The sequence below is a fragment of the Protobothrops mucrosquamatus genome, unplaced genomic scaffold, assembly GCF_001527695.2.
Source record: "Protobothrops mucrosquamatus isolate PMUCROS unplaced genomic scaffold, P.Mucros_1.0 scaffold1157, whole genome shotgun sequence".
NCBI classification, from domain to species: Eukaryota; Metazoa; Chordata; class Lepidosauria; order Squamata; family Viperidae; genus Protobothrops; species Protobothrops mucrosquamatus.
Window position 1 is genome coordinate 506,106 of NW_015387372.1, and position 10,767 is coordinate 516,872.

Genomic DNA, 10,767 nt, shown 5'->3' on the forward strand with positions numbered 1-10,767 from the left:
CTAGGGTGAATTTTAAATAGGGAATAATTTTTAAAATTTTTTAAAGATTTTAAATATGACACAGCCATTAATATATTTGCTTTTTAATTGGTTTTATAGGGGAAATGTTTTTTTTTTTGTGTTGTTTTTTAACATGCTGTGAGCCGCCCTGAGTCCCTCTGGGGAGAAGGGCGGCATAGAAGTTTAAAAAATAAATAAAAATAATAAATAAATAAATAAATTATAAGAGCAACGTCTCCTTGGAGACAGGCTTTTGTTTTTAACAGGACAAGTGTGTTAACAAGAGCTTCCTGCTGACTGCGTAAAGCTTCCCCTCCCCGCTGCCCCCCCCCTGGCTGTGGTCCTGCGGTCCCCCCCCCTTGCCTGGGCCAGCTTTTTCTGTCCTTTGGGGTGCAGAGGAAGCCTCGGCTTTCGGTTCCCTCCTCGTCCTGACACCATCAATGGAAACCGCTCGGGTGCAGATGTTCACAGCGCATCGTCACACACACACACACACACACACACACACACACACATGCAAACACCTCCCGATGAGCACAACCACAACAGTGGAACAAACTGTTCTGATCTGGGAGGATTAAAAAAAAAGACCGAAAAGGAAAGAAAGGGACTGCCCAGGGCAGACACAGGCCTGATCAGGGAGCCCCTCCCTCCCCGCCTGCCTGCCAGCCATGTGCAGAGCGCATGGATGCCACTCCCACCTGGCACACCCAGGCCAGCCTCTCAGCCCCTGACTCGCTTCCCCCCCCCCTGCACAAGGACCCAGTTTACTAAATAAATTGCCACTGGCTAGGTTTGCGTAGAAGTAGTCCTTGTCTTACAACCGTTCACTTAGTGACTGAAGTTGCAAAGACATTGACTTGGCTTAATCTTAGGAAGGGAGGCCACCAGGAGATCCAAAGTGGAGAACTGAAGAGGAAAAAAAAACACGTTGAAAGAAGACAAATCTCCCCAGACTTTTGTGGGGGGAGAACTTACAGCGGCACCCCTGATGTCATCAGGAGTCAGGTCAAAAACGAACCCTCTGTTGCTCGTGGCTGGTCTCGTGGCAAGTTGCTCACATGTTGGTCAATAGTACAGGATTCGCATCCGTTTCCTGCCTCAGCGAATGCCACGCTTTAAAGCAGGGTTTTGCCAAAGTGGGAAACTTTTAGATATTTGGACTTCAGCTCCCAGAATTCCCCAGCCAAGCTGAAGGAGGCCAAGCCAGCAACGGGCTCTCCGCCAGCAACTTTTCTCACCTCCAGATGGCGCTGCAGAGAGGCTGCTGCAGAGACTGCACTTCGCCACTAGACGGCGCCACTCACTTCCCACATGAAAGCCATTCATCTCATAAGCCAACATTCGCACACCAGCCCCGGATCTCAGAGCCCAGATCTTTTGACGGGCCAGCCGAAGTTGGACCGCTTCCCTCCCAAATAGGGTTGCCAGGTGTCCACTATTTGAGTGGACAGTCCGCTTTTTTCACATTATGTTCACTATTTTTTTTCACAAGATAGTGGACATTTTTTTTATTCAAAAGCTTTATGATGAAATGGCACGTAATCTAAAGCTGTACAGTCTACTTTTTTTACTACTTAACCCCCCCCCCCCCCCGCCGCTTGTCCGCTATTTTTTGGAAGCAGACCTGGCAACCCTACTCCCAAAGCCAATCAAATGTCGGAATTTGTAATCTCAACGAGTTTCTTTCGAATTAGCAACGCTTGACCCAGATCCAGGGCGTGAAGCTAAACTTAGCCACCCAATTAAGTGGCCGTGGGAACACAACCGCAGCCGGCTGGCCGACAAGACGCGTCTTTGTGCAGCAGGGAAAACTCGGAAACGCGACGCCTTCGGAAAGTCCCGGGAGTCCAGGGATTACGGGCAGGGAAAGGGGGCGAGGGTGCCGCGAGTGACCCAAGAGCCGAGGGGAGCCAGACGGACAGAATTTCCCGGTTGGGTTGGGAGGAGATGCAGATGCGGCTGCGTTCAATGGCCTCTCCCTCCTCACCCCATCAACATTGGGGGTGGGGGGCAGAGTGGTTTGGGGGGTCTTTGGTTCCATATTCCCCCCCTGGGCGTCAACAGGAAGCTTTCCCCATGGGGACCTCTGAGCAGGAGCGGCTGCCCCCCGATCCCTGGCCAGTTTGGGGAGCGGGCGAGACCTTTACAAGATTGGTCGCCGCTGCCTCCACAGGAGGAGGAGTCGGGGGGCTTGGATTTGGGGGAGGGGGCAGAGCTGAGCCCGGGGCAGCGTCCCATTGACCGGGCTGGTCTCCCGCCTTCCTAGAGCCGCCTGCCCCTCCCACGGGGGACCAAGCCAGCCGGGCAAATTGGGGAGGGGGAGGCAAGGATGGGCGCCTGCGGGTCAGGGAGGAGCCCCCTCTTTGGTTAGCTCGCGTCCTTCGGGGCTCTTCCCACGTGTCCCGAGCCGAGCCCGTCCCGCAACGTTTCTGCAGCCGTGCCAGGGCGGCGGGGGAGCCCCTCATTCGGGGCGGGGGGCGCAGTTTGGGCCGAAGAGCCCCGCCCAAATCTCCCGGCTCTGCGAGGACGAGCGAGCCGGCCCCGTTTCTCCCTCCGAGCCCCTTCCCCGCCTGCACGAGGCGGCCCCTCCTCCCGGCCTCCCGTTCAGACGACCCGACCCGACCCGGCTTTCCAAAGCCGCCCAGCCCGCGTGGCCTCTCCAGCCGGCGGTGCGAGGGACTCATCGCCCACAATAATATTCATTTATGGGATTTATGTGCCGCCCGGCTCCCAGGGAGAACCGGAGGGGCTGCGAAGAGCTGCGGGGCAGTTTGGCCCTCCCACGTTTGGGGGGCAGCGAACTTCCGGAGCAGCCAAGGAGCCGTGTGAATCGGTCCCCTTTTTGCCCTCCAGAGAACGCGAGAAGAGGGGGGGGGGCTTCGCCTTTTAACATCGCCCTTTGCTGGCTCCGTTTCCTGTGGATTGGGGAATTTAATTCCGAATTTCCGCTTGTTATTCTCCTTCCGTTTTAATTCTCCTGCTTGAGCAGAGGTTGGACTAGAAGACCTCCAAGGCCCCTTCTAACTCGGTTGCTCTTTTAAGAAACAGATGCGTGCATCCCGTGGCATCACAAAACCGACCCCCGAACCACAGTCGCAATTCCTATTGGCATCTGGAGCCTCTGCCTTCCCTCCATGGAGCTCCCGGGGCCTTTGTCCAGCCAGTCTTCACAACAGTCTTGCAAGGTAGGTCAAAGCAAGGCTGACTTAGCTTCCTGGCTCGGTGAGGTTTCAAACTCGGCTCTCCCTGCCCAGGTCCAGCTGCAGCCCCTCCCCAGCCCGGCAGACAGGTCCAGCGGCCTTGTCTGGCCTGAGAAAGGGGCTGGAGGACAGGAGCTGGCGGAGCAGGCGGCATGGAAGGCAGGGCAGTGCCGGGCGCTCCCTCCCTTTCCTGCCCGGTGCAGCTGCGGTCAGTTGTGGGTCAGCTCAAACTTGGGGAGGGGGCGCTCCTTGGGTTTCCAGACCGGGGCCAGGCGCAGGCGCAGGGTGGGGGCGATGACCAGCCTCTCCAGCAGGAGGGCCCCCACAAAAAAAAGCAGGCCGTGCTCCAGGGCGACCAGGCCCATGAAGTTGTAGCGCAAGTGGCCGTGGTCCCAGGGACAGGCGCCCAGGCAGCGCAGCAGGTAGCCGGTGGCAAACTGCCAGAGGTAGATGCAGCCGGTGTAGAGGACGCAGCGGGTCAGCAGGCAGCAGTCCCCCCGCAGCTGCAGGTAGATGCCCTCCATGCCCAGCCCGCAGGTCCCGTAGACCAGGAGGGAGCAGGCGCTGAGGGCTCCCTGGAAGACCCAGTCCTGGTCCAGGATAAGCACCACGAAAAGGATCTCGCAGAAGTAGCCGTGGATGGCGTAGATGTAGGAGCGGCAGAGCGGGCTCAGCGGTTCCGCGGAGCCCTCCATGGCGGGCGAGCTGCAGGCCGGGAGAAAAGAGCAGGTGAGAATTGGCACCTCCAGGGGAAAAAAAACACACCCCCTGCAAACCCACAGTCGGCCAAGCTGGCTGGGGAATTCTGGGAGTTGAAGTCCACCGGTCTTGAAGTAGCCACGGCTGGACAGCCCTGCACTGAATGCTTAGCCGATGTTCCTAACTTTGGACGGGGAGACGGGCGACATGTCGATTTAGTCACCAATCAATCAGTGGGAGGGCCACAGTGCTCACATCTCACAGCACCGTCTGCTGAGAGGTTCACTGGCCTTCATGAGGACTAGGCGCTTACCCTTATTTTTCCTTCTGGTGAAAAAGAGGTCTTGTAACCAAAGGACTCAGTTTGCACCTTAACTTGCCCTTCTTTACCTCTTTATTATTTTCAGAGGAAGGGAGAGAAGACCAGGCAAATATTTTGTTCCCCTCCCCGTAACCTTCTCTTCCTTCCCTTTACTCCTTGTACACTTTCAGATTCACGTTTGTTTGAATCTTGAGGGCTAGAAGCGTGGGTCTTTTTTTTTGTTTTGAAACCGTGAGGAAATTCTTGGGAGGTGAGGCGAAGGAGCGAGATAAAGAGGTCAGCAGATCCCCAGTGGGTTGGTTTTACCAGCTAAGGTTGTGGTGCAGCTCAGACTGGTTCCTCCACCTTCTCCTGCAGCGAAGCAAAAGATTGCAAGCAGGGCTGGGCTTAAATCTGGCCCCAAATTTGCCTTTTGCAATTTTGTTCCTCACAACAGCCCCCCTGTGACCCCCACAGGGCAGTATTCCTCCCCCCCGCGGGAAGAGAGGTCTCAGGGTAGAGAGCCCCTGTACAGAGAGGCTCCACCAGCTCCTTTAAAACCCCTTGCAGTGGCAGCAAAGTTGTTACTATCCCATTACTTCTGATGGTATCTCTGTCCACCCCTCCCTTTTCTCCAGCTGTTGAAAGTGGCATACAGGGAGAGCGACTGGATCCAAGTGTCATCACTAAGGGGGTGGGGGGGGCTTGAACCCAGTTGAGTGCTGTCACCCCCACCCCATACACACACACACTGCCCCCATTGTCGAAATGACCTCCTTGCCCAGATTCACAACTGCCTTAAAAACAGGCACAGGACTTTGCGTTCCCATATCTGATGCTTTGATGCTTATATTGTAAACCTCCGGAGCAATAACTGGCCGGATAAAACACGAAGCCTCCGGGATTCAGAAGAAGTGGGGGGGGGGCTCTGCGTGGGCAGCATGATCGTTCCATCATCCTCAGCCGGGATGGCTGTAGGAAAGGGAGAGCCTGGGGAACAGCAGCTGAACCCTGCCTCGGGCACCCCTGTGCTTCCCCTGCCCTCCAACCTCTCTCTTTCTCCCTCCCTCTATTCTCTCTTTCTTTCTTTCTTTCTTTCTTTCTTTCTTTCTTTCTTTCTTTCTTTCTTTCTTTCTTTCTTTCTTTCTTTCTTTCTTTCTTTCTTTCTTTCCTTCCTTCCTTCCTTCCTTCCTTCCTTCCTTCCTTCCTTTCTTTCTTTCTTTCTTTCTTTCTTTCTTTCTTTCTTTCTTTCTTTCCTTCCTTCCTTCCTTCCTTCCTTCCTTCTTTCTCTTTTTTCTTTCTCTTCTTTCTTTCTTTCTCTTCTTTCTTTCTTTCTTTCTTTCTTTCTTTCTTTCTTTCTTTCTTTCTTTCTTTTTCTTTTAGGCCTGCAAGTGACACCCAGCAGCCTGGCACCTAAACTGCCTTTCTAAGGGGAAAGCCGGAGGGCTGGGTCAGGTGCCAGGCTTGCTACCCCCGTGTCAGCAGCCTTGTGGAGTGACTTACCCCCCTAACGGTGCCTTTTCGGTGCCCAGGCTGCCCTCCGTGGCTGGTGCTTTGGAAAGATTGGGCTAGCAAGCCGGGAAGCACCTCCAGTAGCCTCTATCCCCATCGGGAGGGGAATGATGCCTAGTGGTTGGAGGCACAAACAAGGGAACTCCTATTTCCACCCCCAGCTTAGTAGGTGAGTCACTTCCTCTTGCTGGGGCCTCAGTTTCTCCATTGTTGTGGCAGGTTAGGTAGAGCCATCGGAGGAGGAGGAGGAGGAGGAGGAGTGTCTCCTTGCGCAGTCTGGATCGGCACCCGCAGCATTCTCCAGAAATACAGGTGGTCCTCGACGTACCCCCACAATTGAGCCCAAAGCGTATGTGGCTAAGTGAGACATTTGTTAAGTGAGTTCTGCCCCATTTTACGACCTTTCTTGCCACGGTTGTTAACTGAATCACTTCAGCTGTTAAATTAGGAAGCCGGTGGTTAAGCGCTGGGCCCGTTTACATGACCCTCCACACTAAATTCCCTGCACCGGACAGAAGTGCCCGGGAACAGAGCCATCTTCCCCGCCGGATCCCATCTCTCCCCACCAGGCTTGCCCGTCTGCCCTCCCCACACCGGTTCCCCCTTCCCAGCCACTTTCACCGGGGATCTGTTCCCGGCCGTGGCTCTCCTGCCCTCTGCCGGCCAGCGCATGCAGTGCACCGGAGGGGCCAAGAATAAAGAGACTTGGAGCATGTACGGAGTAGATTCCTCTCCATCCCACGTTGTGCTTTGAAAAGCAAGGCTGAGCAAGGAGGTTTTTAGGGGAGGTCAGGCGGAGAGCAGCCCCCACCCCAGGAGGAGTTGAGCTGACTCAAACCGTCCACGGAGGAAGAGGAGGAGGAGGGAAACGCCCCCAAGTTAAGCTGCGGATCCCTTCTCTGGTTGCATCTTGGCCAGCACTTCCGCAGAGGGATCAACCGATCCTTCTTTGCAAATCACCCACCCATCTGGGTCAGGCTTAATTGAGCCAATTGAAGGCTTTACGATTATCCGGTCCCGTGGCCGGTTCCCGCTGGAATGTCAGGTTAGTACAGTGGCTTCCAATCCCATTTAATCCAATCAAAGTTTTATTACAGGATGGCAGTCCGCTTCTCTGCCCCCCCTGCCCCCCCCATGTCCAGAAGAGGTAAGCATGAAAAGCTAAAACACTAAAAGAGAACTAGGACAATTTTTCACAACCAAGGAGAGAGCGTGTCGAGAAGCACAGAACTGTGCAATCCAGAAAGATCTACAGATAGTCCTCAACTTACAGCAGTTCGTTTAGTAACCGTTGGTAGTTACAACAGCACTGAAAAAAGTGACTTGTGACCGCTTTTCACACTTACGACCGTTGCAGCGTCCTCGTAGTCACGGGATCAAAATTCAGACACGTGGCAACTGACTCCTATTTATGACGGTCGCGGTGTCCCAGGGTGAGCTGATCACTTTTTACGACCTTCTGACAAGCAAAGTCAATGGGGAAGCCGGGTTCACTTAACACAGTGGTTCTCAACCTGTGGGTCAGGACCCCATTTGGGGTCGATCGACCATTTCATGGGGGTCGCCAAGCAAGGCTGTCCGCCATTTTTTTTGTCCGCCATTTTTTCCCCCTTTTCCGGCGGGTGCCTTACCTCCCTTGGGCTGGGCCAGCTGGTGGTCGGCCTGCTCCGTCTCTGCCGCTTGCCAGCTATGCCTCGGCCAGCGCAGGGGGCGGAACCACGCATGCACGACGCTCCCGGTCAGGGAAAGTCCTCGACTTACGACCAGTTGGGTAGTCCTTGACTTACGACCGGTTTAGTCCTCGACTTACGACCGGTTTAGTCCTTGACTTACGACCGGTTGGGGTCGTGGCATTAAAAAGGTTGAGAACCACTGACTTAACAACTGTGTTACTAAACAAGTGCAGTGGTGATTCACTTAACAACTGTGGCAAGCAAGGTCGTAAAATGGGGCAAAATTCACTTAACCCATGTCTTGCTTAGCAAAAGAAATGTTGGACTTAGTTGTGCTTGTAAATTAATGATTACTAATAAAATGAATAAAATAAATAAAATAATAAAGTAAAGCAAAAGTAAAGTAAAATAAATAAAATAATAAAATAAAATAAAATATAAAATAATAAAATAAAATAAAATATAAAATAATAAAATAAAATAATAAAATATCCCACAGAGCCAGCAATTCGTCAAAGACCCCACTTGGACACGCTCTCCTATGGATGGAGGGCATCTTTCTGTCCGGCCACAAAGGGACAAGAGAAGGCAACACAAACAAGCTGGACCTTCTGTCCAGTCCGGCCTGGCCCAGAAAATTGAGAACCTTGAAGTGGCTTGTTTGGCACAGATTTTCACATCTGTTGTGCATGTAGGTGTAAGTGTTGTACGTGTCTTTTCAACACTAACATTTATGCAAAGCTAAGCTTGGCTGGGGGTGATGTGTGCAGCCTGTAATCCTTCCTCTGGGTGCTCCAATTTCCTTAATCCCGCGTGTCCACCTGGCCAGGTGACACCACGGATTAGAGTAGAAGGAGGCATCCCACTCTGAATATTGCACTAAGTGATGTGTGGTTTTTCAATTTATAGCTTGTTTGCATGAACCCTAGCTTGAAAAACTGGGTTTGTTCCTAGCAGTCTGGGGCAATGCCTAATACTTTTGTGGCTCAGCCAGGGAACTGTGGTTAAACCATCATGCCTTAAAGCAGGGTTGGCAACTTTAAGACTTGTGGACTTCAACTCCACAAGCTTTGCTGGATGGGGAATTCTGGGAGTTGAAGTCCACAAGTCTTCAAGTTGCCCAAGTTGGACACCCCATTAGGTGTGAAGCTATTCTGGAATTGGGTCCCCACATCCTGCTAAGCCAAGCTGTGATTCATTTGGGTTTATTTTAGGTTGTCACTCAAACCAGCTGTGTTGTTTTGCAAACCAAGGTTTCTCATGGGCTGAAAAAAATTCTGAATGGAACCGAAAAGTTTTTAGGCCAAAAATTGCAGGCAAACATCACACTCTCCAAAACAGAGGATGGGACCAGGACCAAAACAAAATTTCAATTAATTTCCCTTTAATTAGAAGTCAATACATGTCTTTGGGGTTATCCAATTTGTGGAATTCATGCCTTTTTCTTTTTGAAGATTACAATCCAGCCACAAAGTTTTGAATGTTTTAAGGGCCAATCCTGCACTGGTGTTCCAGGTTGTCCAGCTCTGGACAAACCCAACCAATGGTGGTTTATTCCCTGGCTTAGTTCTAAGAGAGAACCACACCAGAGATTGACCACTGTCTATTACAAGCTCTTTTCCCACTGAGTTGAGTTTGAAACCAGGGTCACCTGTACAGGTAAGGCAGATTGCAGAAGCTGCAGGCAGTCCTTGACTTACAACCGTTAATTTAGTGACCGTTCAAAGTTACAACGGCACTGAAAAAAGTGATTTATCATCGTTTTTCCAATTTAGGACCATTGCAGCCTCCATTCATGGTCACCGAATCAAAATTCAGACGCTTGGCAACTGGCTCCTATTTATGACGCTTGCTGTGTCTCAGGGGGTCATGTGATCCTCTTTTGCGGCCCCCTGACAAGCAGTGAGGAAGCCAAGTTCACTTAACAACTGTGTTACTCGCTTAACAAATGCAGTGATTCGCTTAACAACTGGCAGGAACGGTGGTAAAATGGGGCAAAGCTCACTTAACAACTACTTTGCTTAGCAATGGAAATTTTGGGTTAAGTTGGGGTCGTAAGTTGAGGACTACCTGTGTGCCCCAGGCAGGAAAGAAAGGGGGTGGGTGGTCCAAGAGGTCACTTGTTTTGCAGCTTCTGCCTTCCTTGACTGAGTCCAGGGCTTTTCACTCAAAACCAGGCGCCTTTCTCGTGTTTCATGAAGGGGGGGAAGGCTGGGGGGCGGTATGCTTCTTGGGCAGGAATGGGGGGGTTGTTTCCTGGGTAGAAAAAGGACCTGGGTCTTCTGGGAAGAAACGGGGGGGGTCTCCCGGGCAGGAACGAAGGTCTCCCAAGCAGAAGCAGGGAGGGTCTCCAAGGCAAAAACGGTGATTTCCCAGGCAGAAACGGGGAGGGTCTACTGGGCAGGAACAAAAATTGGGTCCCCCAGGCAGAAATGGGTAGGGGTCTCCCAGGCAGAAACAGGGGGAGGGGATCTACTGGGCAGGAACGGGGGTCTCCTGGGAAGAAAGAGGGGAGGCTCTCCTTCCCTCCCCCCTCCCCGTCTCAGTCCTCTTGCCGCGCAAAGGCAGGTCGGGCCCAGCGGGACTTCCCCATGCCCTCCACTCGGAGCCGGAGCACGTTGCGGATGACAAGGGTCTCCAGCAGGATGGAGCCCAGGTACCAGAAGCCCCCGTACTCCAGCGTGACCAGCCCCAGCAGGTTGTAGCGGAAGTGGCCGTAGTCCCAGGGACAGGCCCCCGCCCGGCGCAGCAGGTAGCCCGTGATGAACTCCCACAGGTAGATGACGGCGGTGTAGAAGGCGGCGCGGGTGGGCAGGCGGTGGTGGTCCCGCAGGCGCAGGTAGAGGTGCTCCAGGGCCAGCCCGCAGGTGCCATAGATGAGGGGCGCCCACAGGCTGCTCCCCCCGCGGAGGCGCCAGTCCCGGTCCAGCGCGAAATCCCAGACGGCTGTGAACAGCATCTCTGCCAGGTAGCCGTGCAGCGCGTACAGGTACCAGCGGCCCAGCGCGCTCAGCGGCTCCGCGGGGCTCCCCATGGCTCCTGGAAAGGGGGGAGGGGAGAAAAGAGGGACAGCGGTGAGGGGGGGGCATTTCTGCAACTTCCCACGATACAGGGAGTCCTCGAGGTACGACCACAACTGAGCACAGGAATTCTGTTGCTAAGTGAGGCGGCTTTTAAGTGAGTTTTGTCTCTTTTTTACAACCTTTCTCGCCTTACTGGTTAAAGTTGCAGTTACCTTACTGCAGTTGATGAGTTAGGAATGTGGCCGTTAAGCGAATCCGGCTTCCCCATTGGCTTGGCTTGTCGGAAGATTGCAAAAGGGGATCACATGATCCCGGGAGACACTGCAGCCGTCATAAGTAGGAGTCCGCTGCCAACC

At 53.3% G+C, this 10,767-nt stretch overlaps 2 protein-coding genes across 2 annotated transcripts; both read right to left on the reverse strand.

Annotated features, from left to right (window-relative positions):
- Positions 1–3,412: 3,412 nt before the first annotated feature.
- Positions 3,413–3,898, reverse strand: LOC107291649 (transmembrane protein 229B-like). The gene has a single exon (XM_015820670.1). It carries the CDS (start codon positions 3,896–3,898, stop codon positions 3,413–3,415), a length of 486 nt encoding a protein of 161 aa, XP_015676156.1.
- Positions 3,899–9,930: 6,032 nt separating this feature from the next.
- LOC107291663 (transmembrane protein 229b-like) lies at positions 9,931–10,422 on the reverse strand. The gene has a single exon (XM_015820685.1). The coding sequence runs from the start codon at positions 10,420–10,422 to the stop codon at positions 9,931–9,933; it is 492 nt and encodes a 163-aa protein (XP_015676171.1).
- Positions 10,423–10,767: the final 345 nt, after the last annotated feature.

What these genes read in the sequence shown, in the direction of transcription:
- LOC107291663 (XM_015820685.1), bottom strand. Translation starts at nt 10,422, where the DNA reads ATGGGGAGCCCCGCGGAGCCGCTGAGCGCGCTGGGCCGCTGGTACCTG.
- LOC107291649 (XM_015820670.1), bottom strand. Translation starts at nt 3,898, where the DNA reads ATGGAGGGCTCCGCGGAACCGCTGAGCCCGCTCTGCCGCTCCTACATC.